This window comes from Anser cygnoides, chromosome 21, assembly GCF_040182565.1.
Source record: "Anser cygnoides isolate HZ-2024a breed goose chromosome 21, Taihu_goose_T2T_genome, whole genome shotgun sequence".
NCBI lineage: Eukaryota > Metazoa > Chordata > Aves > Anseriformes > Anatidae > Anser > Anser cygnoides.
This window is the reverse complement of record NC_089893.1, coordinates 7454164-7480696: the sequence shown is the minus strand read 5'-3', so window position 1 is coordinate 7480696 and position 26533 is coordinate 7454164. Positions and strand designations below refer to the sequence as shown.

General features: G+C 54.5%; 1 protein-coding gene and 1 long non-coding RNA gene across 9 annotated transcripts in view; one reads left to right on the top strand and one right to left on the bottom strand.

Annotated features, from left to right (window-relative positions):
• SNX19 (sorting nexin 19) overlaps nt 1-22782 on the bottom strand; it is a 41090-nt gene extending 18308 nt beyond the window's left edge. For 2 of the 8 annotated variants that reach the window (XR_007163151.2, XM_048063278.2), the window contains exons 1-10: nt 20323-22671; nt 19771-19909; nt 18912-19012; nt 18295-18414; nt 17841-17971; nt 16431-16527; nt 15997-16183; nt 13674-13803; nt 1392-1576; nt 481-568 (exon numbers count right to left, since the gene is read on the bottom strand). Coding sequence is in view for 4 of the 8 variants with exons in the window: in XM_048063278.2 (XP_047919235.2) it covers nt 481-568; nt 1392-1576; nt 13674-13803; nt 15997-16183; nt 16431-16527; nt 17841-17971; nt 18295-18414; nt 18912-19012; nt 19771-19909; nt 20323-21855 (2711 nt within the window). In the remaining 4 variants the exon portion in view is untranslated. The other 6 variants (XM_066981050.1, XM_013188512.3, XR_007163153.2 and 3 more) reach the window with 6 other exon arrangements.
• A 1132-nt stretch (nt 22783-23914) lies between these two features.
• LOC106040630 (uncharacterized) lies at nt 23915-26315 on the top strand. The gene is made up of 3 exons (XR_010826132.1): nt 23915-24063; nt 25318-25715; nt 26231-26315. It is a non-coding gene; the product is annotated as an uncharacterized lncRNA (long non-coding RNA).
• The last annotated feature ends 218 nt before the right edge of the window (nt 26316-26533 follow it).

Genomic DNA, 26533 nt, shown 5'->3' with positions numbered 1-26533 from the left:
GCTGATGAGCAGCACAGGAAGCACAAACGCATCTCGTGGAGCAAGGTGGCACATGCACTTCTTTGCAGTTAATCACAAAAAACATCACTTCTCGAATGCACAGCAACAGGTACGCAGAAAAAACACCATCTACAAATACATGAGGTTCCCTAAGCTCTTCTGAAAACAACAGACTAAACCAGGATTAAACCAGGATTAAACCAGGTCCTATTTCCTCCCAGGACATCTACAACCTAAACAAGCCTGACAACATAATTAATGTGATTGACTCAATAACCTCCAGCTAGACTGAGGTCCTAAAACACACAACTTCGCGATAATCGTCCCAGATTCCCTTTGATAGCATACGGAGTCGAGCAAGATTAGCCAGATAGGCTCTGTGCCAAGAAGCTGGCAGTACGAAATTCACAGCAGAGCCCTGAGCATAGCTTACTGGGCCCGCTGCACAGGCTGCCGAGGTAAGGAGACTAATCAACATACCTGTTGATAACAGGATGGCCCAGGGACTCCAGCACCGGGTTCCAGCTCATGCGACATTTACTGGTTCCAAGGATTTCTTGGATCACATCTGTCAACATCAGAGACAAAGCTTTAGGAACAGCACGTCTCCACTGTAGTGAAATGGGCTCCGTCTCCTCCTGGAGGGTGCCAAATCAAAGTTTTTGATGGTGCTCTGAGCCTGAGGCATCTCGTGCCCAATATCACCACGAGAAAAAACATCCACGGACAGGAACTGATTGCCAGGAAAGTGCTTCAGCCTGGAACAGCATATGCTGGTAGCACTTTTTCATTCCCAAAGGATACTAAGGGCCCCTTACACTGCAGCAAGGAGTTAAAAGTTCAGGCTGCACTCATGGATTAGGCAGCAGCTGCTTCGATGCCAAAGGTCCCCACGTCAAACTTCACGAGGGAAATCCAGTGCAGCTGCATTCATGATTTCAGCCCAGTGGAAAAGCCACTCTGTCATCTCTAGAGCAAGAAGCCAGAACGATTGCTGCCCGACTCTTCAGCAATGCTACCTCTGGCAGCAGGTAGGAGCACAGCGTGGCACAGGCTGGCCTAAGCCCCTCCTTTTTGGAGTGGCTCAGCAGGAACAGCACCACCAGCACCACGAAGGAACGTGTGGCAGTCTGCACCTGGGAATCACCAGGACACATGCCCTTGCTCTCTAAGCTGTGCTGTTCCCTAGGCGGTTGTGCAAACCGCCTGGAACTGGGAAATCGCTGCTTTTCCTTGCAGGAAACCATCCAACCCCAAAGGTTGGGAACATTTCTCAGTGCCTTGGCACAAGCAGACCCCATCATGGTAAACATATTTCCAGAGATGCCGATGCACTGGAGGGTTCCCCAGCCTCACCCGGGGCTCCTGACCCATCTCTGGTGCACACTTACCAGGCAAGATCCCCATCAGGCTCTGCAGGGCCAGCTCTGCTGCTGCTTTCTTCTGCTCCTCTGTCCTGGCTGGTTTAGGCACGGCTGGCAAAACTCCTCCGGGCCAGATGGATTCCTGCAGCAGCTGGAGGTACTGGACCCAGCGCTGGGTGCAGGTCAGGTTCACCACCTGGACCTCCAGCCACCTGCGGGCACAGGGCGGGAGAGAGAGATCAGAAATGTCAGACTTGTACCAACTAAGGAGCTTTCTGCTGAGGCCCTGTAGGGGAAATCACCTTGCCGGGTAAGTTGACATGCAGTTTTCAAGTGTGTATATACATAAAATACATTTTCACAAGTATTAATTAGCTGAGTTTTCCTGTGCACCAGATTTAGGTAAATGTTCCCCGTCTTACAAATACATGCAAAGTCACAAAGGAAAAACAAAAAGCTGTGAAAAGCTCCATTGCCCTGCTGCCCAAGAGAAATCAAATGAGTTAACGGGTCTCCAGAGGGAGCATGGCTAAGGGACTCGACTGAAGTGATGTCCATGCACAAGCAGATGACAGAGCTGAAAGAGCTGGGAGAACCACCCCCATCTCCGTCTTTCAGAATTGTTGCTTTAACTCTAAAACAATCCCTGTGAACAACTGGAAGGATGTGAACGTGGTCTGGCAACCAGCACTCCCCTCATCAGCCCCTCTGATGCTAAAAGAGTCAAGGGTGTCTTGCTGGGAGACCAAAATGCACCCTCCCAGGACGGCGAGGCGTGAATATCCCGCTGCTTCGCACTCGTCTCCCTGCTTCCCTGCCGCCCAGCCCAGCCCCGTCCCCCAGTTGCAGGCAATGAACTCACTGCAGCTCCCATCCAAACCCCGTGCTGTGTATCTATTAAAAGGAAGCGTAGGTACCTGCCAACAAAACCACTCGCTGGCCCTCCTGCTGGGCCAAACCGTGCCCTTTATATGGCAACAACCTGCAAATCCCGAGGCTGCGCCGCGGGAATGCCACTCCACAAAAGGGCTCCTAAGTGTTTGCAGCCAGGGCAGGGGAGATTTGTCGACACCACCCAAGCTGGTCAGGGGAAGTTTCTACATCAATCAGGCAGCCCCTCTTTCCAAGGTGTTAAATCACTTCCCTGTGCAACAGCAAAAGCCATGGCCATCAGTGAGAACTCACCACCGCCTAAAATCTTTCCCCGCCAGAACAAGGGGGAGCCAGCGGCCAAATCCTTGACGCCACCGAGGTCAACGGGAGGGTCCCCGTTGACTTCTCGGGGCCGGGACTCGCCCGCGGCCGCCGTCCTCAGCAGCAGGGGATCCAGAGACAGAGAGGAGCGTTGGGCCGGGCTGGGTAGGGAGAAGGCTTGGATTTCGCCAGCGCTTCCAGAGTCCCAGAGGAGAGAAGTCCGCGAGCGGGGCCAGGAGACCCGTTCCTCTTGGCAGCTGGCGTTCGTGCTTGCAATTCCGTCACCACTACGCCCCGGCAGCTCACAGTACATCCAAGAGCATGGGCCCTGCCAAGGCAAACTTTATTTAACCTGCGCTCTGCCAGACTGTCTGCATTCTTCTCAGGCGAGGCATTTGGGCCAAGGGCGTCTTTCCCCGTGCAACCAGGGCAGCGCCATCAGAACATCAGGAATAGCAACACCTAAAGGTAAGCGGGCACGAGGGCAGGTAGCCATCATCGGGGCCAGGGCTGCAACCCACCGCTCCCTTCTTCAGCAGGAAACAAGATGCCTAGCAGCAGGCTGTTAAGGCTGCACACCTAGGAGACACCAGCTGAAAAAGCAAAGAACATTAAACCCGCACTGCAGCAGCGAGGCCAGCTACGTCTCAGGGCAAGGTGGTGCTGGTGCGTGCTGTGCAGCCCCAGAAACAGCACCGGGGATGGAGACGCACGGCCTCTACGCCCCGTCTCGCCAGGGACCCCAAGTACTGATGCTGCTACAAGATAGTGCCAGAGATCCACAGCTTGGCTGCCACCAGAATAACAGGACGAAATGTCACGGCGCTGTCTGGTCTAGGAAAAGGCCACGCCTGAAAGACAATTGTTCAAAAGAGTTTATCTCCAGCAATCTGCAGAGTTTAACACCTTGGAGCATGTGAAACCTTCCAGCCATCCCCGACCAAATTAAAGTGCTAAACTGTGGCTCCTCTAGGGACAGGAGCTTTCATTAACATGTTTTCATATACAATCTGTTTTCCTAATTGAGAAAACATCTGACAGGCAACAGAAGTTCAGAGACTTGGGGACGGAGCTGCAAACAGAACAACCCCACGTCTGGGGACAACAGATCCAATGTTGACTTGAATTTCACCTCAGCAACAGTCACTTGTCATCCTTTAAAAGGTTGCAAAAAGGACAAACTCTCTTTTTCTTAGGAATGTTCCTAAAATAGCAAAAATTCAAGCAAATAGCGTGGAGAGTGAAAGCTGAACTTCGAGAAGACAGCACACATTTCCAGACAGCTCAAGAGCGGACTGAGAAGTGAGGAACGCTGGAAGGCCCCGAACAAACAACCTTCCATCTCTAGTCCTTTTAGTCCTATAAAGTCCCCAGGACAAGGCGACAAGGCCTAGGAGTAACACCTACAGATCTTACCGAGTGTGCATGCACTTGGATTATGCAAGCGCTTGCAGGTCTTCGTTCCCACAGCTGCAAAACAGTCAGTGGATGGATTTTCACCCCCTCTGGCAGCTCCCTGCCTTCCCGTTTGGGAAGGGAAGGGCAGGAAGGGCAGCAGCTCAAGGCAGACAGACGCTCTGGTGCCCTTTGCCAGCCTACCGGTGCGTGGACCCATCCCAAAAGCAGTGGGAAGAGAGGAACCATCAGCCTGGTCCCTCTGGCTCAGCATCCTTCCTGCAAGAGCAGCTGGTGCCCTCTGATGTTCCAAAAGAGATGATCAAAGCAGAGCAACCTGTCCATGAAGAGATTTCCTCTCTGCTCCCTCCAGTTGGTGCTCTCACCGCTCTCGACCTGCAGCAGTCCCACCACCATCCACACTGGGGGACGCACACGGCAGTTGCACAGCAAACAGGGCCACGCCTGGGCAGCATTTATTGAATGCCGAGGAGCACATTTAATTCCTCCGCACTCACAACTGCATCTGCAACTCAGGGAGGTTCATACCTAGCTTTACTGAGAGATCCTACCTGAGCAAACCCCGGGTTTCTGTGGCAAACCCGACTTTTCCATCAGGCAGCCTTGCTGCACCAGTGCTAGGCCAGGCTTAAGAGTTCACACTTCTCGTACAGGAACTCCAAACACGTGGGCCCAAAGCCGACCTCCACCAGCTGATCACAGATGATTTTTCATACTATTAAAGGATGAAACATTTGAGATCCGTGTGCCACATCAAAAATGCACAACCCCCTGTTCCCAGGTAGAAATAAATCCAGTAAGAAACACAAATAGAGCTATCTTTTTTAAGTTACTATTTCCATTCTGGTATTTCATGAAGAAGTAGCCTTAATAAGAAAGAAAGAAAAACAAACCCATCACCAAACCATCTCCTTACACTTCAGTGGAGACCAGAAATAGATAGCAAGTGACCTCCTGGGCTCAGACATTCAAATGCTTTGATAATGCCCAATGCAAAAAGGCAGACTGCAAAGGCTACGAGGTCCTGGCCGTTTGTCTGGAGGTGCATAGCTTGCCCATGCTGTAAGGGTCCTCCGTTTGAAATAGCTGCTGATGGAGGAATGAAATGGCTGCTAAAAAAGAGATGATTTAATGCCATGGCTTAAGCTGGAACTCCAAGGTCAGCTGAAGGGGCCCATTAAGAGAGAACGGCAGAAATGCCCTGGGAATGAGAAACAAGGCCTGGGTGGTACATACCTTGGCTCTTCTCTGCCCCCTAAAAGTAATGGGGCTGCTAATGCAGGGCAGCCTAGATAAACAGAGTCAGGAAGGACAAAGCACTGTGTGCTTTGTGTTTGTGGGGTTTACCTGGCTCCTCTAAGTGGCCTGCCCTGAGGGTTCACCTGCAGAAGGAGAGCTCATCTCCACGAGCAAAGGTTGGACAAGTTGGGTTTGTGTTGTCTGGAAAAGAAAGAAGGACCACGAATGGTCCAGTGGACAAGAAGATGTGAGTACCATCCAAACTTACAAACAGCTGCTCTGCGCTGATAAACCTCTGCTTCCCTTGTCCATCAAGGTTGGGATGAGAACTGCTACATTCATTTGAGCTGAGGAATGTTTGGGTTAAGCACTCAAGAAAACCTTCTAATGCTGATTGGGATTGAAATCTGAAGCAACAGCAGTTGTGATTCCCCCCCAAACTGGGGGTCGTAAGGATTCAGACAAACACAACCTGGAGCCCTTGTTAGGATGAAGAGAAAGATATAGTCTGCTTTACCTGTATAAGTATAAATAGCTCTATAAATACAGATGATTTGTGCAGAACAGTAGCAAGTCCGGTTCAACATCTACTACCTTCCACCCCAGAACAAGGCCCCCGTTTCCCCGAGGTCAGTTAACACAGCGTGGCTAACCAGGAGCTCCAAAAGGGCCTGTGAGGCCAAGGTAGTGAAAAGGATTTAAGAAGAAGGCAACATCTGGAAATGCACAACGTAGTCAAGCATCTGACTCCCATGAAATCAGGAAAGGCTGATATTTAAATCACCAGACCATCCCTCCCTTCTCACTACTTGTCCCCCAAATTCTTCCCCAAAGTGTGCCTCAAACCACAAGAATATCCTTAGCTCAAGGGCTCACGAAGAGCAACATTTCAATGCTTTGACTGTAAAACATTTCTTAGCAAAGCTTATAAAACCGAAGGAACAGCTGCAGCAGGCAGTTAGAAGCACGGAAAAACACAAACGGAGAGCTTTTGCCCCCAGGCTCAGCTTTTAGCACCTGCTACTCGAGCCCACGTTCACCTTCCCCGCACGGCCGCCAGCAGCAACACGTGCAGCTGAGTGCTGGCACGCTCTGCTCAAACACCTTCCGAGCAAACCCACACTTGTCCGGGCCATCGGTAAACTCTTTGGAGAGGAAGGAAATAGAAAAGAAAAAAAAAAAAAGAGAAGAAAAAAGAAAAAAGCCCTCCATAAATCAAATACGAAGCATCCCGAGTCCTTTTAAATTTCTGGCCAAAGGCACACACGCAAAAAGTAAACTATCCTTCTCGCCTTACTGGAAACGTTCCTCTCCTGCTGCCCTATAAAAAGTTTACGGTTGTATATGCTACGAACAATGCGTCCCGTACCCCTGCCCGAGCACACGGTGATGAAGTGTTTGACCAGCGAGGCAGCAGCCCCGTGGCCGAGTGCCTTCCCCTCGAACAGAGTGTCTTGCCAGCCTCGCGCCTCCCAAACCCAGCCCGGCCAAGAGCAGCACACCGAAGGAAGGAAGAAACAAACGGAGCTGCAGGGAGCTGACCCAGGTAGCGCTGGCATCCGATGTGCCTTTACCCTGCCCGTTACACCGGCCTGCGTGCAGCAGCACAGGGCAGTGGGATTTATTTTATCTACCTGACCTAGCACCGAGATGTGGAGCACGCAGAAGGCCTGGGAGAGGTGGGCACGGGCGACACTTCACCGTGGGGCGGGCAGGAGGAAAACCAGACCGTTCCCTACTGCTTGCAGGCATCAAGTTGTACCTCGGCGTTCGGATTTGGGGCACTCTGCTGCTGCTGCCACTTCACACGCTGCTCTCTCCTAAACACACCTGCTGCAAAAAGAAAGCTCGTAAACACAGAGGGCTCCAGCTCTCACATCTTCTCCCAGTGGGTTAACCAAGCCGCTCTGCTGCCTTTTTGCTCTTCTCAAAGTCAGATCTCCCTGCAACGCCATGGGGCTCGGGAAAGGGGGGGGGAAGCTGCATGATTAAAAATCGTCCCAAAAACCCCTTGATTTTTAACAAAGCATCCCGGCTTTTGATAACATCTTCATCAAGTATTTATTGAGCCAATTAAGCTCTCAGCAGTGCCCCAGGGAGAGGCCAGGCTGTCTCAGTCAGGTCCTGCTCAGAGCAGATTGCTTCATTAGCCCACTTCAGAAACAAAATACATAAAAACACCATTAACCCTTCACAAGCCTGGGAAAACTAAAACCTGCAAGGAGAAATTATTTCCTCGCAAACCTTTTCTCCTTTGTCTCCTCTATTTGCAATAGGAAGTTACTTTTTCTTCTTAATTTGGAAAAAAAAAAATTGGCACGTATCTAATTGCTGAAACAGAGTCAAAAAGAAAAAAAGAGATGCAGTTAAAATAATGTTGCAATTGTTATCAAAGCACAGAGTGCTTGCTTCGTTCCAGCGGCTGTTTTTGGAAGAATGCTGCTTCTAGATGAGGGGAAAAAAAATTGTTTGGGACAGAGATTCAAAGCCAGATCCAAAATTTCCAGGTGCTTGGAGACAACTGAATCGAGGCCCGGTTCCAAGCCGATTTTTATTTACTTTACGCACACACGAAGACACACGCAGTCCCGAGGACTGCTTTTGCTGACATACCACAGGCCTGCGGTTCCTATTGCTCCTCGCGGCTCCGATAGCCAACTCCAGCGACAAGGAGGAAGATGCCATAATGTGGCTCCCCCCGCACACAAACTCTTGCTGGCATTAGGCGGGACACGGGCTCGCGCCCCCGCAGGAGCCTCAGCACCCCCGCAGCCACCCAGCTGCGCCCTCCAGCACGGCCCCTGGTTGCAGAGACGCTTGCTAAACGTGCCCGCATCAGCTCCCCCAGGGAACAAGGCAGAAGAGATCGCATTTGGAGCAACTGAATCCATTCCGACACCGCGCTTTTGGCAGCTTGCTTCTGCCAGCAACACTTGGAGGTGCTGCCCGCGCGGCGCGGTGAGCTACCTGCAGCCACGAGGCCGAAGGAAAGTGAAGCAGCGGTGCTGGGAACAGCCTTGGCACAAAGCAGCACGGCTCCTCCCGGGGCCAGCCCTGGGCTGCAGTGTCCTTTTCGGAGATCACACAGGCAGGGAACAGTGTCTGCAGCAAACTCCTGCCTGAGCACGGCCACGTCCTGCCCCGCGACACCCCCTACACCCGGTGATGTGGGTGCGGAGCTCACCTACAGCTCTGCACTCACCTGGCCCCGCTGTTGGACACAGCCCCGCGTGCCCGCGGGGCTCCGGACGGCCAGGACACGTCACCTGTGGGCAGCGTGTTCCCAGCGAGCCCGGGGCTGCAGGTGCTTGGCTGCCCGAGCAGGCAGGTTTACTCAGGGACATTTAAGAGGGTCAGGCAACACTACATGCCAGTGGCACTTTAAAGTCAAAGAGGATCAAGGAGGCTGCCAAGGGTCTTTGTTTTTGCCAGTTCTGCTGGCACAGAGATCAAGGAAAAAAGAGGAGAAAAACGAAAACAGAAAAAATCAGCGAGCAACACCCTGAAGCTACGAGCTCCTTGACTCACACCAGCAGTTGCACAAGGGCCCGCGACACCTGGCCTGAAGCTGATGGGCTCCGGCACGGGGCCCCGATGCCAAGAGGACAGCAAGAAGGCGAGGGCAGCCCGGGGTAGTGCACGGGGTAACCTGCAACAGCCTACCTGAACCCATCCTGCATGACGGTCACGGCACCGTGCCACGTCCCTGCTGAAGGAGGGACAGGAGGCGGAGGCACACCGCGTGCTGCGGCATCCTTTGGACCAGCACAGACGCCTGGGTTGCTGCAGGGACCCCAAGTTTGGCTGCAATGCTGCTCAACTCTGGGCCCTTGCTGATCATGGGCAATGGATGCTGGTCTGGGATGTTCTCACCTGGAGGGGCTGGAGGTGGCTGTAAGCCGAGTGAGCAAGCCCCTAGCAGCAGGGCTAATGAAACCAGCCACGTTGCTGAACTGCCACCGCTGGTGCCCACGGTGAATCTGCGACGGGGGGGGACGGGAAACTTGATGGCACAGAGGCAGGGATGGCAAGAGGGGATGGTGGTTTTCACCCCCACGTGGAATAATCCCTGTAACAGCCAACTCCAAGAACATTCTGGGGACAAGGGGGACATGTCCTGCTCTCAGGAGACATGTCTCTCCCCAGCCTTGCATCCCCCATCGAAAGTGCACTGAATATCCTAGACAGCACTGGAAAGGAGAAGGATACATCCTGGCATAACCCACAGCCCTGCAGCTGCTGGCCCCGGCTGCGGCACTGGGGCCCTGCAGCACCAAACAACCCTCCTCTGCGCTGCTGCCTACCTGCGCGCCCTGGGGACAGCCGGCAGCTCCCCCTCGTGCCGGCAGAGGCGATGCGCTGCGGGCAGGGACAGCAGCCTGAGTGTTGCATGAGTGCAGAACCAGAGCTAGAGAGGGAGCCCCAGGAGGAAAACGAGAATTTGCTGAAGCCAGCCAGCCCTCGGGTGCCAACGTCCAGGGGAGCAGAGCCTGAACTTGCAAGGAACTGTGTCCCCAAAAGCCAGGTGGTCATCTGTAACCTGCCTCCCGCCTGCCCCTGGGTCTCTGGCTACATCTCACGGGCTGGAGCATCACCTCTCCAAATCCACCCGGATTCCCAGCCACCCACAAGGGCTCTAGTCCCTTCTTCCTTCAAGAGCAGTGACTTCAGAAGAGGAGACTGCTTGTTGGGGGACAGCAGCTCTCGTAGCCAGTTCCTAACAGGCTGCTTTGCTGAGGAAGAGGACGGCACAAAGCCTGGAGGAGCGCCGGTGACCCAAAACGAGCAGCAAGGCAAGCAGCTGAGCTCCTGGAGAAGGCAGGGGTGCTTCGCGTTTATCTGAACTCGTGCTCAGCGGAACGCAGCACCCCAAGCTGCCTGCTGCATGTGTGCTCCCTTCATTACACAGGCACCGCTGCTGGGGTTACGGGGTGCGACGGGTCCCCTTCTGTCAGCTCGGTGGCTTGCGTTGCTGTGGCTCTCCTGTGATGCGTGGGAAGGGGAAGCAAGCAGCTCTGCTCCTGGACCTGCACTGCACCAAGCTCTGGAAAATCACCTACGTATAAATCCTCCCCGGTCCAGCCCCAGAATCCCGGGCTCTGCTGGAAGGAGATGCAGAGCCGGGAGAGCCCCAGCAGGGCAAGACGGGCTCTACCTGGCTCCTGCTGGACCCTGACCCAGTGACCAGCATGCCACCAGGGACACGGCGAGGGCAGGGCGCGGGGTCACAGCCGCAGAGTGGCTCGCATGCCTGCCGTGTATTTTTAACGCTGCTTTGACTCACGGGCTCCAAAAAGCATACGGATTCTCCAAATGCTTTTTAGCTCTTTCCCCGAACACCCTCGGGGCCCAGAATAGCCCCAGCTACCCCCCTCTGCCATCAGGTTCCCGTTGCAGCCTCCTGGTGAGAGAGCAAGATCTCCATTCCCAGCCCGGGGGAGGGAAGCAGCAGCCGGCCCGAGGAGGGGCACGGAGCGGGGTTTGGTTACAGGCAGGGAGAGGCACACGGAGCCTGCTGGAAGCGCTCCTTGGCCCCAGGGCTGCCTGGGCTCCCAGCAAGCCTCCTCTCCACCCACCTCTCCTTTCTGCTCCAAAAAAGGATCACTCCCTGTTACATAATGGGATGAGCGCCGCTCAGATGCGGGCTTGCACGCGCGGCCTCCCTTTTACTTAACAATACCTTTTTCGGTCATACTGCCGTCCTTCTTGCTGCCATCGAGCTGACAGGCAGGGGAGACGGATAGTGCCTGGCTCCGGCTACTTCTGCTACAGAGAGGAGAAGGAGGAGTGTAGAGGGATGCTCCCTGCAAGCGGAGTGGGATAGGGAGCCCTGGCTCACCGGCAAGGTAACGCTGGGCACTTCGTGTCAGCACAGGGGTCCTGTGGGCACCACGTACCTTAGAGATCAAGTTCCCAAAGGAGAGGGACCTGGTTTTCTGGAGAAGTTTGACCTCTGTGTTGGCGTTTCTTTGATTTTTCTGCTCTCGCACGAGGCACACGTGGTGCACAGCAGTGGCAATGCCCATAGAGGAGGCTGCAGGAGCAGCACGTTTCCCAACGACCAAGCGGAGAAGCCTCCAGCAGCAGCCCCCTTCCTGACACCCAGAACTCTGCTAGGTCAGTTTTCCATCACCCACCACGTAACCCAGCCGCTGATGGGAAGGGAGGAGGGCTTCCTATCAGGGAGGGATGACTCCACTTGTACTTTGTAACCAGCCATGGCTAGAGACAGGCTGGGTGACGCCTGCCACCTCACGTTTGTCCACCTCTTCTCAGAGGCAGGAGCAATGACGCCTCAAAGAGCACACACTCCCCAAACAGCTTTGGTATCTCTCCACCTGCACAGGGTACCGGACACAGCGCCTGCCTCAGTACCTGAACTAAGGCTGTGCTAGGTCCGGCCTAGCAGTGATTAAGTTGCCAATGCTTAAATGGAACAGAAATGCCACCTTGTGTCCTTGGACGAGCAGTCGGCATCAGGTCTGAGCCAGAGAGCTCTTGATCTGCTCTGGGCAGCAGAGGCCACCTGGGTCAGCCACGAGCACCCACCTCGGCCACCCTCCTGCTCAGGTATCACGAGGGTGCTGTGGCAAGCTGGCAGGGAGCACTCCTGTTTCCACGTCTCCTCCACTGCAGGGATACCTACGTCCCTCATCTCAGACATCTGCCCTGGGCACTGAGCTCTGCTCTCGTACCAGACCACAGCTTCTGTAACAGGCAGATGCTGGCTGCTCCCAGCAGCTCTGTGCCCGCTGCAGCGTCCTGCCCCCCGCGTGGGCTTCCAGGATCACTGAAAACCTCTCACCTTGCTTCAAGATAAGACAGCCTCTACCCTGATACTCCTTCCGTTCAGGGGACCAAAGCACGTTCCCAAGCACGGCCCTCAGTGTCGGGGTGGCAGCTGCAGCAGCAGAAAGAGGAGTGGGAAGTATTCCCTGCAGCAGCCCCCGAGTAACGCTGCCCTGGCAGCGGGTCAGCTCTCCCTGCCAGCTCCTTCCCCAGCCCCTTCGCACCAGACACGCCGACTCCCGCCTGCTCCAGAACAAGCCCAGAGCCAGTGTCAACACACAGCTATCAGCACAGACGCACGCAGACCCAGGGACATGTAGTTAGCTCAAAAGGTTCTTTTTACACCCTGCGGGAGGTCCTGATCGTGGCACCCAGGACTCACAGGACTTCCTGCCTCCCTTCCAGCCTAAAGTTTGCTTGCATGCAGCACGTTCAGGTTCCCCCAGAGCCACTGAAGCAGGACTGCTACAAACACATTCGTTCTCATGTTCCTTTGCTAGCACAACACGCAGAGCTCCTCCACCTTCCAGAGCCAGGCATGTGCTTTGTGTATGACAGCTTCTCTAGTGGAAAATACCAACGCCACGTGTCCATGCTGCAGGCCCCCCGGGTGACGGGGACACGGCTTATTAGGAGGTGATGACGTGCATGCTCAAGCTCTCATACCTCCGTGCTTACACACAAGGATTGGGTTCCAGCTCACTCCCCAAAACACCAGAACCCATTTTGGAGAAGCGGGAATGACACCCACCTCCTCCCACGCAAGGAAACCGACCTGGGAGTGACAGCCAGCAGCCCCTGACCTCAAAGTGCTTCGGCAACCTCTGCTGAGGGCAGCTCAAGTTACCACCCAGGTTACAATGTGCTACCCTGCACATTCTGACACCGGCTTTCAACATCTCCTGTAGAAGACAGGGTGCAGGAATGGGAAAAACACTGCTCTGAATCTCCCCCTAGCCAAAATTCTCCTGGGAAGGCTTATCTTTTACTCTAAAGGACCACATCCTCAGCTAGCGATAGTCACCGACTTACAAAAGAAAACAGAAATGCTCTCTATTTGTGTGCCTTGGCCCAATGCCTTACCACACAGAGGCACTGGCCTCAGAAAAGCTTGGCAAGTGCATACCAGCTGGAAAGGAAATCTTTCCCTAATACATCTGTGGGTCAGTGCCCAAGGCACAAGCATTACTGGCCCTCTGCAGACTGCAGAGGGACACATCGGGGAGAGCAAAGGCCCTGGGAGACTGCAGTCCAAGCTGTTAATTGACAATTCTCTGTTCCCTGTGCCTGTTCATTCTCCTTTTGCAGAAAGAAAAAGCTGAGGCCCCAGGCTGCGGTAGACCAGCAGAAGCCAGCTCCTCCCTGGAGGGCTGAGGAGATGAGTACACTTGCTCCTTCAGTGAGGTAGGAAGCCTCTCACTCACAGGGCTGGATCTTTCCTTTCCCTTGTGTTAAGAGGCAGAAGGCTGTCCACTGGAGTCACGTTGCTGCTCACGGGGAAAGCAGCTTACATTGCAAACCTCCGAGATGCTCACTGCACATACACGTTACACCTCCTGATGTTTGATGCAACAGGAAGTATTTATCTGCGTTCGGATAAAAACTCTGTTTTAGTCTAACTCGAGAGGCAGCGCTGCCACAGAGCTGTGAGGTTGGTCGCTGAGGCCTTACCTTTGAATGAGGGTCCCAAAGAGCAGGTGGAAGACCTTCTGCATGTCCTCCGTGCAGAGCCAGCTCCAGTGATCCATCAGGAGCAGGCGCAGCAAGTCCAGGGCCAGGTCAGCCAAAGCCGTCTCTGAGTCTGCAAGGAGGAAGAGGAGGCTCAGATGAGGAAGCCAGCTCAGATCCTAAGCAAATATGGTAGAAAGCATCACCTGAAACCCACTCTTCTAGCCAAGAGCCTGAATGATGCTCTGCTTCCCAACCCAGCACCTCGTGCCACATGCTAAAGCATAGCCAGCCTGGGGCCCTGCCCTCCCAGCATCCTGCCCCGAGCACTCATCTCCTCTTCCATTCAAGCAGCACCATCCTCTTCTTCCAAGGGGCACACCAGAACTTGTCCGCTCCAAGTGCAGCTTTGCTCAGTTCCTACTCAGTTCAGCTGAGGGATAATCAAATCCCAGACCATGCACAGGGATGGCAGCGTGCCCAAAGCAGGCGAGATGGAAGTACTGACTGCACATCGATGAGGAATATCTCTCCCAGTCTCCCTTAACAGTCTCCCCTCTTTCACCGCGCAGTTTTCCAGGCACAAGGCTCCGGTCGGTGTCTGTGGGCTGCCATCGTGTGGCAGGCCCAGGTCTCAGCAGGACGATGTACCAAACACCTGGACAAACCAGATGCATCGGTCCCGGCAGTAACCCCTGCACGTGCCGACATATCCTGGGTGACGCTGACCGGGGACAGCAAAACCTTTCTTATTCCCAGATGGATGTCAAAGCCTACGGCACACGTTCAACATGCTAGAGTGACTTGTGCGCTGCTCGGCCCCAAAGCGTTGTAGCTGGGGTGCAGAACAAACCCGTTAACGTACCACAGACCTGCCTGAGATAATCGCTCCTAGGCCAGCACCCCAACCTGCACGGCTGCATCTGCTCTGTCAGCAGAGTGAGTTACTGTGCGGCAGTAGCTCCTACTCTGCTGGTCCCCAGCACCTCATTTTTCAGCCACTCACCCCTGTGGAGAGCCAGCAGGCCTGCTGGAGACAACGGGGAGAGGGATTCTGAACCCTGGCTTGCCTCCTTCCCTCCCTGCTGCTCACCAGCTGGACTAATAACTCCAGGCCGTTCATTTGGAGGAGATGGCATCCGAGCGCTCTCAGCGCCTCTTCTCTGCGCCACGCACAAGTTAGTCCTTGCTTTGCCCTTTGAGCCTTGACTTCCCTGAGCTAAAAGCAGAGCAGGCTGTTTAGCATCACCGCAGGCCCACAGGAAGAGTCGGGATGAAGCTCTGTTTATTCCCATTAGATCCAAGCCTCCTTCCCCAGAGAGCTGCTGGCCAACCCCCCCGAGAGGTCACCCAGTGAGCAGACAGGGATGCTGGGTGCCTTTAGTCAGTCCCTCCCCACATCCATTCCCCTCATCCCGCCCTGTCTCAGCTCTGAGGCATCACAGACCTGCAGGGATCTGACATCAATTACACAGGATTTCCTTAAGAGTTCAGCTAACTTGGCCTGCCTGTATCTCTTGTCCTCCGCATGGAGCACTGACCTCCGATTCCGGTCCTGCTCCCCGGCAGCCCCAAAACAACTGCAGGCATGTGGCTCAAAGATTATAGGCAAGGCTGGTAGCACAGGCTAGGTTTCAGAATACCAGACCCATCTTGTCACAAGCATGTGCTTCCAGTCAGAGCTTGCCAAACCTGAACCACTGGAGTGAAGTTTTTGGAAAGTTCCAGCTGGTACAGCTTAGCTATTCCAAGAAGAAGATTAAAGAACATATTTTTGCTCATGCTCAGGATAATCTTGTAACTGCTCTGAGAGGACATAGGACCTCTGTGCTTCAGAGGAGAGATCTATAACCAGAAAGGGAACATCGTTCCTTGAACTGAGGTTACGCATTTACTACTCCCACCAAATTCATCCAAACGTAACAACCTCAGATGTCCTTTTATAGTGTATCAACATACCAAGGCTAACTTTAGACTACCAAGAAACTGTTATTTGGCAGTTTAACAGAGCCTGATTTTACAACATTAGCAGTTTAGGTAGCATGTCCTTAAGAAATATCTCTGGAGTAACTGCAGAACTTCACCAAGGTGAAGATCTACAGTGACAGAACCAAGTAAAGACCCAATTTGCTTCCAATAGCAATACGGACCAGAGCGATCTCCCAACAGGTATGGAAAAGACTCGGCTTGCCTTCTCTTTAATGAAGGTGCAACAGGCAAGGGACCAGGTCCTTGTGCTCAAGACCCTGTGAGCTGAGTGTGCAGGCTCTCAGCAGGCAGCTGCTGCAGTACCAGGGGAGAAAGCCTGAAACAGGGCTGAACTCACCTGTGTCTGTGTCTGGATGCACTCCCTGTTCCGACGGGCCCAGCCTGTCTGCATCCTCCTGCGTGGGGTGTTCGTTAGCTTCTCTGCTTCCCTCGCCCTCAGGAGCTTTACTGGGGACAGTCTCCAGCAGCTTCTCCTGCTTGTGGATGAAGGACTCCATAGCAGCCAGCGATAAAGTGCCAGGGCCCTGTAAAAGCACCGGTGTGTTAGCACCACAGTCTCCACTGCTCAGACAGCCCCACCACCACCTGATTTGCAACTTGCTCTGTCCAACGGCACAACGAGGGCTGCTCATTGCCCTTCTGCAAAGGCCTGGCTTGTGGAAACAAGGCTGCAACAATCACAGCTTTGTGCCCACAGATAATTTCAAGTCAGCATCCAAACATGGCAATGATTAGGATCACGGAAGGATCACAAGAGGGATCTGAACTTACAGCACTGCCCTCCCTCACGGAGTACACGATCCTGTCATGTGCTTCACTCACACTCAGCACTGGAGTGATTTTACTGGATGAAAACCTCAGCCGGGACCTGAGGAGGAAAAACACAGCATGGTCAGGATTTTCTCCACGAGTGACGAGTTCCCGGTCTCAGCCAAAACCCTGAACCAGCTATGTTTGTCCAGTGTCAAGTCCAAGCTAAGAAGTCTGATTAGACCTAAAGTGGTTCAGAAAAGCATCTGCCCCCAGGATAACTGAGAACTAGCTGTAGAACCAACCATGCAATGAAAGCTTTAGAGTGCTTTTAACATTCTTAAACATCGGCATAACCAAGCCTTCCTGGCATCTACCGCACACACCTTCTTTCACAGCTATTTGAGACAGAAGCCTCCATGCAGATAGGTGCGAGCACATCAGCATATCCAGGAAAGTGTCCAGAAAACTCTGAGTTGAGACACACTCAGCAGGATTGTGAAACCCAATTGTAAACACATATACAAAAAGGAGGATGTGAGAGGGCATTTTGGACTTGGGACAAATTGTAAAAAAGTCTTTATCATGAAGGAATGTCCTATTCAGCCAAGAGGTTTCAAAAGTTGAACTGTTTTTTTCTCTTTTTAAACTTTTTGTCCACAGCAGCTTTCCCTAGCAAAACAACTCTTTCCTGGAAAAAAAAAAAAAAAAGCCATACTCATGCAGAAACCTTCCCTTCTTCTGTACGGGAACAATCAGTGACAAGCCCAGCACGGCTCATCACTGCAAGCAGCACCAAACACACTTGGTAAGCAGGAGAGGTGCAATGACCTTTAATGTTACTCCTAAATAAATATTCAAACTTCTGCTGGGAAAAGTGATGTGTCACTGTATGAAGCACATGGGAAAGGCAGGAGTAAGCCTTCAGGTAGACAATACAGGTAAAACTAGCTGGAACACTGCATGTTTTCTTCATCACATTTTGAAATCTGCCCTGAAGTGCTGTGCATGGAGTAATTGTTCTCACCAGCAGCAGCCCAATGTCTCACAAGCTGTAGCTGTATTTTGCAGTGACTCACCGCATGTGTAGGTCATGTAAATGCTTACGGGTAAAAAGCAATTCTTCAGGAGCATCAACATCTTTCCCTGCAAATGCCACCACCTCACAGCTCCCTCAGGAAGAAACCACAGAGAAACCTCGAGCAGAAATTGCTGTGGAAACCCTCAGCGTTCCTGAAGAATCTTTTACCCAAACAGGAACTCAAACACCCTTGCTCGGCATGTGAAAGAGAAAGCAACTCAACTGAAACATGACAGCCGTGGATTATCCAAAACACGTGAAGCATCAAGTCAGTACTTCATGCTGGAGCCAGCTTATTGATGAACTCCACGTTCTACACGAAGCACAGGGGAAGCTGTAGGAGCACTTACTTGTTAGCCTTCTTCCCGTCTGTCTGAGATTTCCCATCCACCTCAGACTCGCTAAGATCCTCCGTGGGGCTCTGGGGCTCTGACCTGGGGAACGCTGTCTTCAAGGTATCCACAATGGCATTGACAACAATCTGCAAGAGCCAGGAGAGACATCAGTCATTGGTAGGGTTTTCCGGAAGGCGAATTGGGAGTTTTAAGATTTGCTGTATCCCTATTTTCCATAAGGAAAAAAAAAAACAACAAGCAGCCCAAACTTTGAGACGGGCTCTGACCCTGTCTAGCTTAATGGCTTTCTGGGCAAGCTCAACCCAGTTACACAGAGCGCGTTTGAGTTTCTTTTTGCTACTACTGCAGCAGCAACGGATATAGACGATGAAGCCCAAGAGGCAAATGCAAAAGGAGAGTCTGAGTGCAATCAAAAGAAGTTCACGTAAGCAGTTTCCCACTTGTCTACCTTGTCTATCCTGGAGACAACAAAGGGCTTCTTGACAAATGCGATTCTGGCATCGGTGTTCAGGGCGAGGAACTCTTGCACCTCCTCACTGTTGGCAATCTCAGGGACTGCACACAGTTGCTGCAAGGAAAGATAACAGCTTTAGGTCTTCTTTGAGTCAACTTCCCCTTGCACTTTACATGAGCAGACTGGGAAAACACCAGATGTGCTCCATTGTCTGTCAGTACACAGAAAGCTACAGCTGCCAGCTCAAGGCCCTGCTGCACGTAAAGGAAAGTCCATTTGCCATCTCCGGCTGTCCGTCACAGACACGGCAGTTATCCCTCTGGGGCACTACTCAAGACAGCAGGGCAGGGAGAAAAAAGTAGATATTCTCTGCCTGCACTTTCCCCAGTAATAGTGAAAATAAAAAAATGAGTCTAGTGGCTACTTGTGAAAATGAAACAAACAAAAAACACACTTAAAAGACACCAGCATCCAGCACAAAAGCCCAGCGCTCAGGTCTAACAGACCAGCAGTGATCTGATCTCTGCACCAAAGGAGGGGGAACGGTGAGAATCACCTCAGCAGCCACGGGAGGCAGTGGACACCAAGCAGGCACTGGGCAAGGAGCTCACCTTCAAGAAAGATTCTAGCAGACTTTTTCTGGCTTCCACTTTATCGCTGTCCATGTTTCCGAATGGAAGATCGGGGAACAATTTCTTTGGGCCTTTGATATCTTCAAATAAAACAAACGCATTAGCAAGTGCCAGAAAACTAACAGCTGTATCAAAATCTTAATGCTCTCCCACTTAAGGCCACCACTACACGCTGCCCTGCCCCAGCCCAAGATAATATGCCTCCCAGACCAGGCTGACTGAATCACGCCTCAAATCCATACAGAACCTGCGTTCTGCTGGATGTTGTACCATCTGTGCCTTTAATGTTAAAGAATCAAGGATGCCAGTTTAGTGCAAAGACTTGAGATCACTCAAAAAGCCCCAAAATTCTCAAATCTTTCTCAAGTTTTCCAACCCAAACCCCAGATCTGTCAGTATCAAAAGATTAAGTAGGAATATTTTAAATTCAATGACTTATTTTTTTTTAAACAGTGGTATTAGAAAAAAAAATTGTTTGGTTCTTCAATAAAGCTCATGTCCAACATTTGCTTGTATACAAACAAGATACCTGCAGATACCCACATTTTGATGTTGCTGCTCACTGCTAAGGTACAAAACTGCAAAAGCAAGCATTCTGATTTAAATGGGAACAAGGAGGTTTTTTGCAACACTGGAATTTGCCAGTGAAAAATATTCCTCCTCCAATCAGCTCTGCACTGGCAATGGAGGACATGAGCATCATGAACAGCCCAGGCATGCTCTGACAGTGCTGGATAACCTCAGAGCAGAGAGGGGACACAGACTAGGGTGAGAGAAGTAAAAAAAAAAGAGAAAAAAAGAAAAATGACTTTCACAGAAAGCTGATGCAGGCACTGACTTTTCAGGAACTTGCGGAGCTCTGGTTTCTCTTCCAGTCTGGTCTGGAGGTTGAGGAACTCCCGGTAACGCCGGTTCACGGTGTGGTAGGCCATTTGCTGAAGGCTGCCCGTGCTGTCACCCTCCAGGGCTGTCTCGTACTGAGGAGGAAAACAACAGTCATTAATCCTTACAGACCCCAAAACAATCCTGATGTACTGTATTCTTTGCTGGCCCCACAACCCCCAGGCTCCAGGGAGCTCCCATCCACTAATTTCTCAGATTGACCCTTCCCTGCATAGCAGGGGCTGCACAGCACACAAATCCCTCATGATGAAGGGACTGGGTAAATTGGGATGTAAGACTCCAACAGTCCCACACAATGACTGGCCAAGGGTTGTATCCCCTGTCCTGCATCCAAACAGCCACTGTCACCATGCCTGATCTTTCCCTGCTGCCAGACAAAGATCTTTAAGCTACAGAGAGCAGAAGCCTGCAACTCCAAACCCCAGTCCGTGATGCCCAGCTGGGGCATGGATCTTAAAAAAGGGGTGGGTGCCCAGGGAGCATTTACCTTGACCGTGTACAGGGTGTAGGGGTGGAAGCCAGTCCCGCTGTGCTCCCGGGCAGTGATGGTCCCGGTTATCCGCAGGTTCTGGATGACGACTGGCCCGTCGGGGCTGTTGAGGGGCTCAAAGCTGAAGGTGCTGATGGGAGCTGTCGGGGGGGATGAGAGCAGGGGAAGAGTTTGCCCAGGGTCTGGGGGGCTTTGTGGTGGCACTTCTGATGCCCCCAGTTCTTTCCCCAAGCTGCAGGGCCTCTGCGAGGAGGACTTCTTGGGGACAGGTGGGCTCTCCTCCTCCTTCTCCACTGCTGGATCGATTTGGATGTCAGGGCAGGAGCTCAGAACAAAAGCAGAAGGGGGAAGCAGGCCAGCATCCGTGCAGGTGGCATTGCTTTCCTCCAAGTCCCCCACGCCATCCCCTGAAGCGTCCGGTCCCTCGAGCACAGCAGGGGTGTCAGGGAGGGTGTCATCGAGACACTCCTTGGCAGGCGATGGTGCCAGCAGGTCCACGTCCTGGCCAGGATCAGGCGCAGGGGACTCCAGCTCCAAACCCTCACAAGGAAACAGGGAGCCCAGGGCTTGTGGGCGGAGGAAAGGCACCTCCGTGCGGCTCAGCCCGCCTGCTGCGTCCTCTCCCTCCTCACCAGCAGCCCCGGGCACCTCCACGACCCTCGGGGAAGGGGGCAGCCCTGCAGGAGCAGAATCAGGCTGCACGGCGAAGGACAAGCGGTCAGGCACCGGGGGCGCAGGGGGCACCTCCTCTTCCCGGGGCTTCTTGGAGAAAGCCGCGACGAGCAGCAGGTTGATCCAGTCGGGATCGGCCATCTTCCTGACAGCGGGCAGCAGCACGTTGCAGGCCACCAGCTCCACCACCACGAAGCGTCCCGTCCGCGTCTCCAGGTGGGGCTGGGGCACCAACGCCTGCAGCAGCACCTCCACAGCGGCCCGAGCGTAGCCCACCTCCACCGACGGGCTGCGGAGGGCTGGATGCGTGCCCGCTATCCGGCTGTACTCCTGCCACAGCGTCCGGCTGCCCTCCGGGGTGTCCCGTAGGGCCTGGCAGGCCTGCAGGTAGCTCTGCAGGTGGTGGCTGCAGAGGAGAAGAAGGCGTCGAGCCAGGGCCTTGCGGTCCACCCGCCCCATCCGCCGCCTCAGCTCGGCGGCCAGCCCGGCCATGGCTTTCTCCACCTCGTCCTCGAAGGCGCGCTCGGCGCTGACGGTGCGGTACCAGGAGGAGACGAAATCCCGCACCACCTTGCGGATGGTGCCGGCGATCTCCCGCTCCAGCTGCTCCTCCGCTTGCGGGCTGGGCGGCGAGGGCCGCAGGGTGCCGACGAAGCGCTCCAGCCGCAGCCGCCAGCCCGGCCGGCTCAGGGCGCGGGGTCCCAGCCAGCCGCCCACGGCCGCCAGCGCCCCGCAGAGCAGCCCCAGCGCCCGCAGGTCCAGCAGCAGGCGCAGCGCCAGCAGCCAGCCCAGCACCGCCGCCAGCGCCAGCAGCTGCCGACGGCCCGGCCGCCGCGTGCTCGCCCCGCGGGACGGCATGGTGGGACGGCCACAGCGGGTTATGAGGTGCCTACCGTGCCGTGGGGCTGCAACGCGCCGGGATGAAGCCCCCAGGGAGGGGAACTCCAACCCACAGGAGCACTTTTGGGGACACGACCCCAGGGAGCTGGGCTCCAGTCCTCTGGGATCCTTATGGGAATGTAACACCCAAGGACCAGGACTCCAATCCACCGGGATCCTTATGGGAACACAGCCCCCAAGGAGAGGAGCTCCAACTCTCTGGGATCGTTATGGGGACACAGCCCCCAGGGAGGGGGTCTCTACTCCCACCGGGCTCTTTATGGGGATGCAGCTCCAGGGATAAGGGCTCCAACCCACCGGGATCCTTGCCCTCAAGGGGACACAGCCTGCAGGCTCCTTATGGGGATACAGCTCCAGGGATCAGGGCTCCAACCCTCCAGGCTCCTTATGGGGACACAACCCCCAGTGAGGGGGGCTCCAACCCCTGCGATCTTTATGGGGACACAGCCCTCAGGATCAGGGCCCCAAACCCCGGGACACTTATAGGGACAGAGCCCCAGGGATCAGGGCTCCAACCCTCCAGGATCGTTATGGGGACACAGCCCCCAGGAAGCTGGGCTCCAGCCCTCCGGGCTCTTTATGGGGACACAGCCCCAGGGATCAGGGCTCCAACCCACCGGGATCTTTATGGGGACACAGTGCCCAAGGAGTGGGGCTCCAACCCCCCGGGATCCCCAGCGGGATGCGACACCCGGGGCTCAGGGCTCCAAACCCCCGGGCTCAGGGCTCCAACCCGCCGCCCTCTCCCCGCCCCACGCTCCGGCCCCCGGCCCCACGTTACGCACCGGGCCCCCCGCTCCCACACACCGCCTCCTCGGCTCGGCGCCGGGACCCGGGGCCGGGGCCGCCCCACAACCGGCCCCAAACCTCCGGGCCGCCGCCACCGACCTCCGGCGGCCCGCCCCCCGTTCCGTCACTTCCACTGCTCCCGGTGGCGGCCTGCGGCCCCACAGCGCCCCATAGCGCCCACACGGCCCCCATAGCCCCCACAGGGCCCCCATAACGCCCACACGGGCCCCCACACGGCCCCCATAGCGCCCACACGGCCCCCATAGGGGCCCCCATAGCGCCCACACGGGCCCCCACACGGCCCCCATAGCCCCCACACGGCCCCCATAGTAGCGCCCACACGGCCCCCATAGCCCCCACAGGGCCCCCATAGCGCCCACACGGCCCCCATAGCCCCCACAGGGCCCCCATAGCGCCCACAGGGCTCGCACAGTGCCCCGCAGCACCCGCGGGGACCCGCAGAGTCCCCCCACAGCCCCCCAAAGTCCCCACAGAGCCCCCGCCCGCCCCCGAAGGGACACGGGGCTCTGATGCCCTCGCAGTTCTCGTTGTGGAACGAAAGATGCCTGCGCTTGACCAAAAAGTTTGAAGTTAGTTCATAAAGCAGCCCGGTGGTGGTGCACGAGGGGGGGGGTGTGGTGCTGAGCAGCCTGTCCGGGCTGGGGCACGGCGACACGGGGCACCCCTAAATGCACCTAAACCCCACCGCCTGGGTTGAGCACCGCAGAAAGTCATGGAATCGTATCAAAGAGTGGCTCGGGATGGAAGGGACCTCAAAAATCAGCTCGTTCCCCTGCCACAGGCAGGGGTGGCACCACCAGATCGGGCTGCCCAAAGCCCCGTCCAGCCTGGCCTTGAGCGCCTGCAGGGATGGGGCAGCCCCAGCTTCTCTGGGCAACCTGTGCCGGGGCCTCATCGCCCTCTGAGTGAACAATTTCCTCCTAAACTCTAATCTAAATCTCCCCTCTTTCAGTTTTAAACCATTCCCCCTCATCCTGTCATTATCAGACTGAGCAAAAAGTCACTCCCCCATCTCTTTTATAACCCCCCTTTAAGTACTGCAAAGCCACAACGAGGTCACCCCAGAGCCTTCTCTTCTTTAGGCTGAACATCCCCCAAAGCTCTTCTGTAGGCTGATTATCCCCAGCTCTCTCAGCATTTTTTTTTTTTTTTGTAGGAGTGGTGCTAATAAAATAAAGGGCTGAGCTGGGAGGGAGCATGGGATGGGCAGCCCAGGCCTGCTGGGCATCGTTAGCAGCACTCAGGCACTAATTGGGGTGGGATGGGGCTGGGAGTGCCCTGAGGAGGGCTGGGGACCTGCTGGGGACAGTCCTGGTGGAGGAAGGTGGTGCGGCAGCAGGGAGCTTCTGCAGGAAGGTGAGGGGGATGTTAGAAATGTTTCTGGAGTCAGGGTGGGATGGGGTACGTGTGGTGTGTTCAGAGGTGCCCTGGCTGCAAAGTGGGGGGGCTTAGGGGGCAAATCCCCATTTTGGTGCTACCAGGAGGGGCGGCGGGGGGGTTTGCTTGCCCTAAGGGGGCTTGTGTTGTGTGATCAAGCTTTGAGTGGCAGTTTGGGGCTGATAAACCCCCTGACTGAAATGGCCTCATCATTGTAGCTTTTGGTTCCTATATGGTGTGCAGTTGCAGCTCTTTTTCGATGTGAGCAGCAAAGGAAAAAAAAAAAAGAAAACAAAAAAAAAAAAAAACAAAGCCAGGGCAGGGAATGCTCCTGGCCTGCAGCTCAGCAAGTGCTGGGCTGGGTTTGGGGCTGTTGTGGTGGGGATCAGCCCAGCTGGAGCTGTTTGCGTGAGGGGTTGTGCTGTGCTCTTTGTTTTTGGTGCACTCCCATCTCTGCTTCCTCGTGTTATGGTGTAAATGCTGTAACAGAATGGTATGTTGGATGAGTCTGGGTAATGGTGAAGCAGATCTGCAGATCCGATTTATTTTTTTTTCCCCCCAAGTGAGCAAAATGCCATGCCAGTTGCGTGAATGTTGCTGCCTCCTTGGCATGCTCAGAAGTACAGGCATGCAAGAGAGAGCTTGAGCTCTCTGGGCAGGTGGGGATTAGCACAGCTGAACCCAATGAATTGGCAGAGCCCAATTTCTCCTGTTCCACTGCTAAACATCCGAGGGCCCCAGCACCAACGATGGCACTCTCATGGCTTTGCACTGCCTCAGCTTTCCCTCTGCAGTAGCAGTGGTGCTTGCCCTGTCCACGGATACGTTCTCCCTGACAGGCTGCAGGACTGCTGGCCGTGAGGTTTCATGGGTGCATCCCTAAGTCCATGGAGTGTTTGTTGCTTTTCTCCGTTTCTCCTTAAAATATTTAAAGTGTGCTCAGCAGAGTTGGGGGTGAGCCTGGGAGGTGCATCACAGGGCTTGGGAGATACCAAAAGCATCACTGCTCTGAATTGCACCTGCTGGGGCACGAGCCCGGTCATTCCTCCTAATTTCTCCTGATACGTCTGTGCTGCCGAAGGATTGCAGCCTGTGGCCGAGGCTTCCAAATCAGAAGAGCTCACAGAGTGTGGCTTCTGCAGGCTTTGGCATCGAGCTGCTGGCCCTTACGTTATGGTATAGGAGCTGGTGGAGGGCGAGGTGCCGAAGTTAATGCTGTGGTGTTTTAATCAGGTCCCCAGCAGTGACAAACGGCCCCATCCCACACCACGAGCAGCTTTTTATTGCAGTGGGACCGTCTGCAGGCTGAAATTCCTCGGTGCCACGTAACCATGTGGAGAGAGGGACCCGTGGGGAGCTGTTGTTCTTCCATGGTGGAAGTTGGGCTGAGAAGCACGGCCAATTAAAAGAGATTAATATATAACCTGTACAAACCGAGGAAACAGACAGCTAATTATTAATGGATTAATGCAGAACAGAGTGCGTGGTGTTAGCGGGACGGGGAGCAAAGCGCCGTGCTGACCCGAGGAGGTGCGATGCCCTCAGGACTAGGAGCTTCTATGTGTTGTCCTGGCTGATCCCTGGTGCTAAATCCCCCAGCTGAGGTGGCATCGCCTTTCTGGAGCACCCAGGTTTGTTCCAATCAAAAATCTTCCTGCTCACAACCCTGGGATTGGGACCCCCGTCTTAGTTAAATAGTGCCTGGCTTAACGGGCTGCTTTGGGGAAGGGCGGTACCCCTGCGGCTGCTCTGGGAGCTGCTTTCTGGAAGTCACAGCTGCCTGCAAGTTTTAATGGGGGCAGTTGTAAATGATGCAGAAAAAATTAACTGGCTCAGGTATGCTGTCTCCTGGAGCTCCTCGCGGGGCCATAAAACTCGCCGTGTTGCTCCTTTGTCTCCGGCGGTGGCTCTGGTGCCGTGATTCTGCTGTTGGGGAGGAAGGATGGCTGCACAGCCCTGCTGCTGGCTGGGATGAGGACAAATATGTGCAATTCCCCGTTTTGACAAGAATTTCCTATGTGGGAAATAACTCACGGTGCAGTTCCTCTTCTTGCACGTCAGGCACAAAGGAGGCGAACGCGTGGCGAGGCGCTGTCAGAGCAGATGCCTTTACCATGGGGCTTATTTCCACTCTCTTCTCCCCCAGAAAAAAAGGCAGGAACAGCTTGCTTGGATGGATGTGGAAGGCAGCTCGCATAAATCCCATCCTTTTTCCCCATCGTGATATCGGGGCTGTTGCTGCGCTTGTTGGAGGACGAGGCTGTTCAGCGTGCAGCACAGCAGTGCTCTGGCAGTCGGGGCTGCATAAATAGCCGCGAGTAGACGGAGTTGCTCATTAAGTACGAACTCGGGGGTGAAGTATAGAAGGCTTAGGCACTGAACCCTTCTTCTGTGGACTTGGAAGAGGGGAGCGTGGAGCTGTCAGGATGATTTTTATCTGACATGAGCT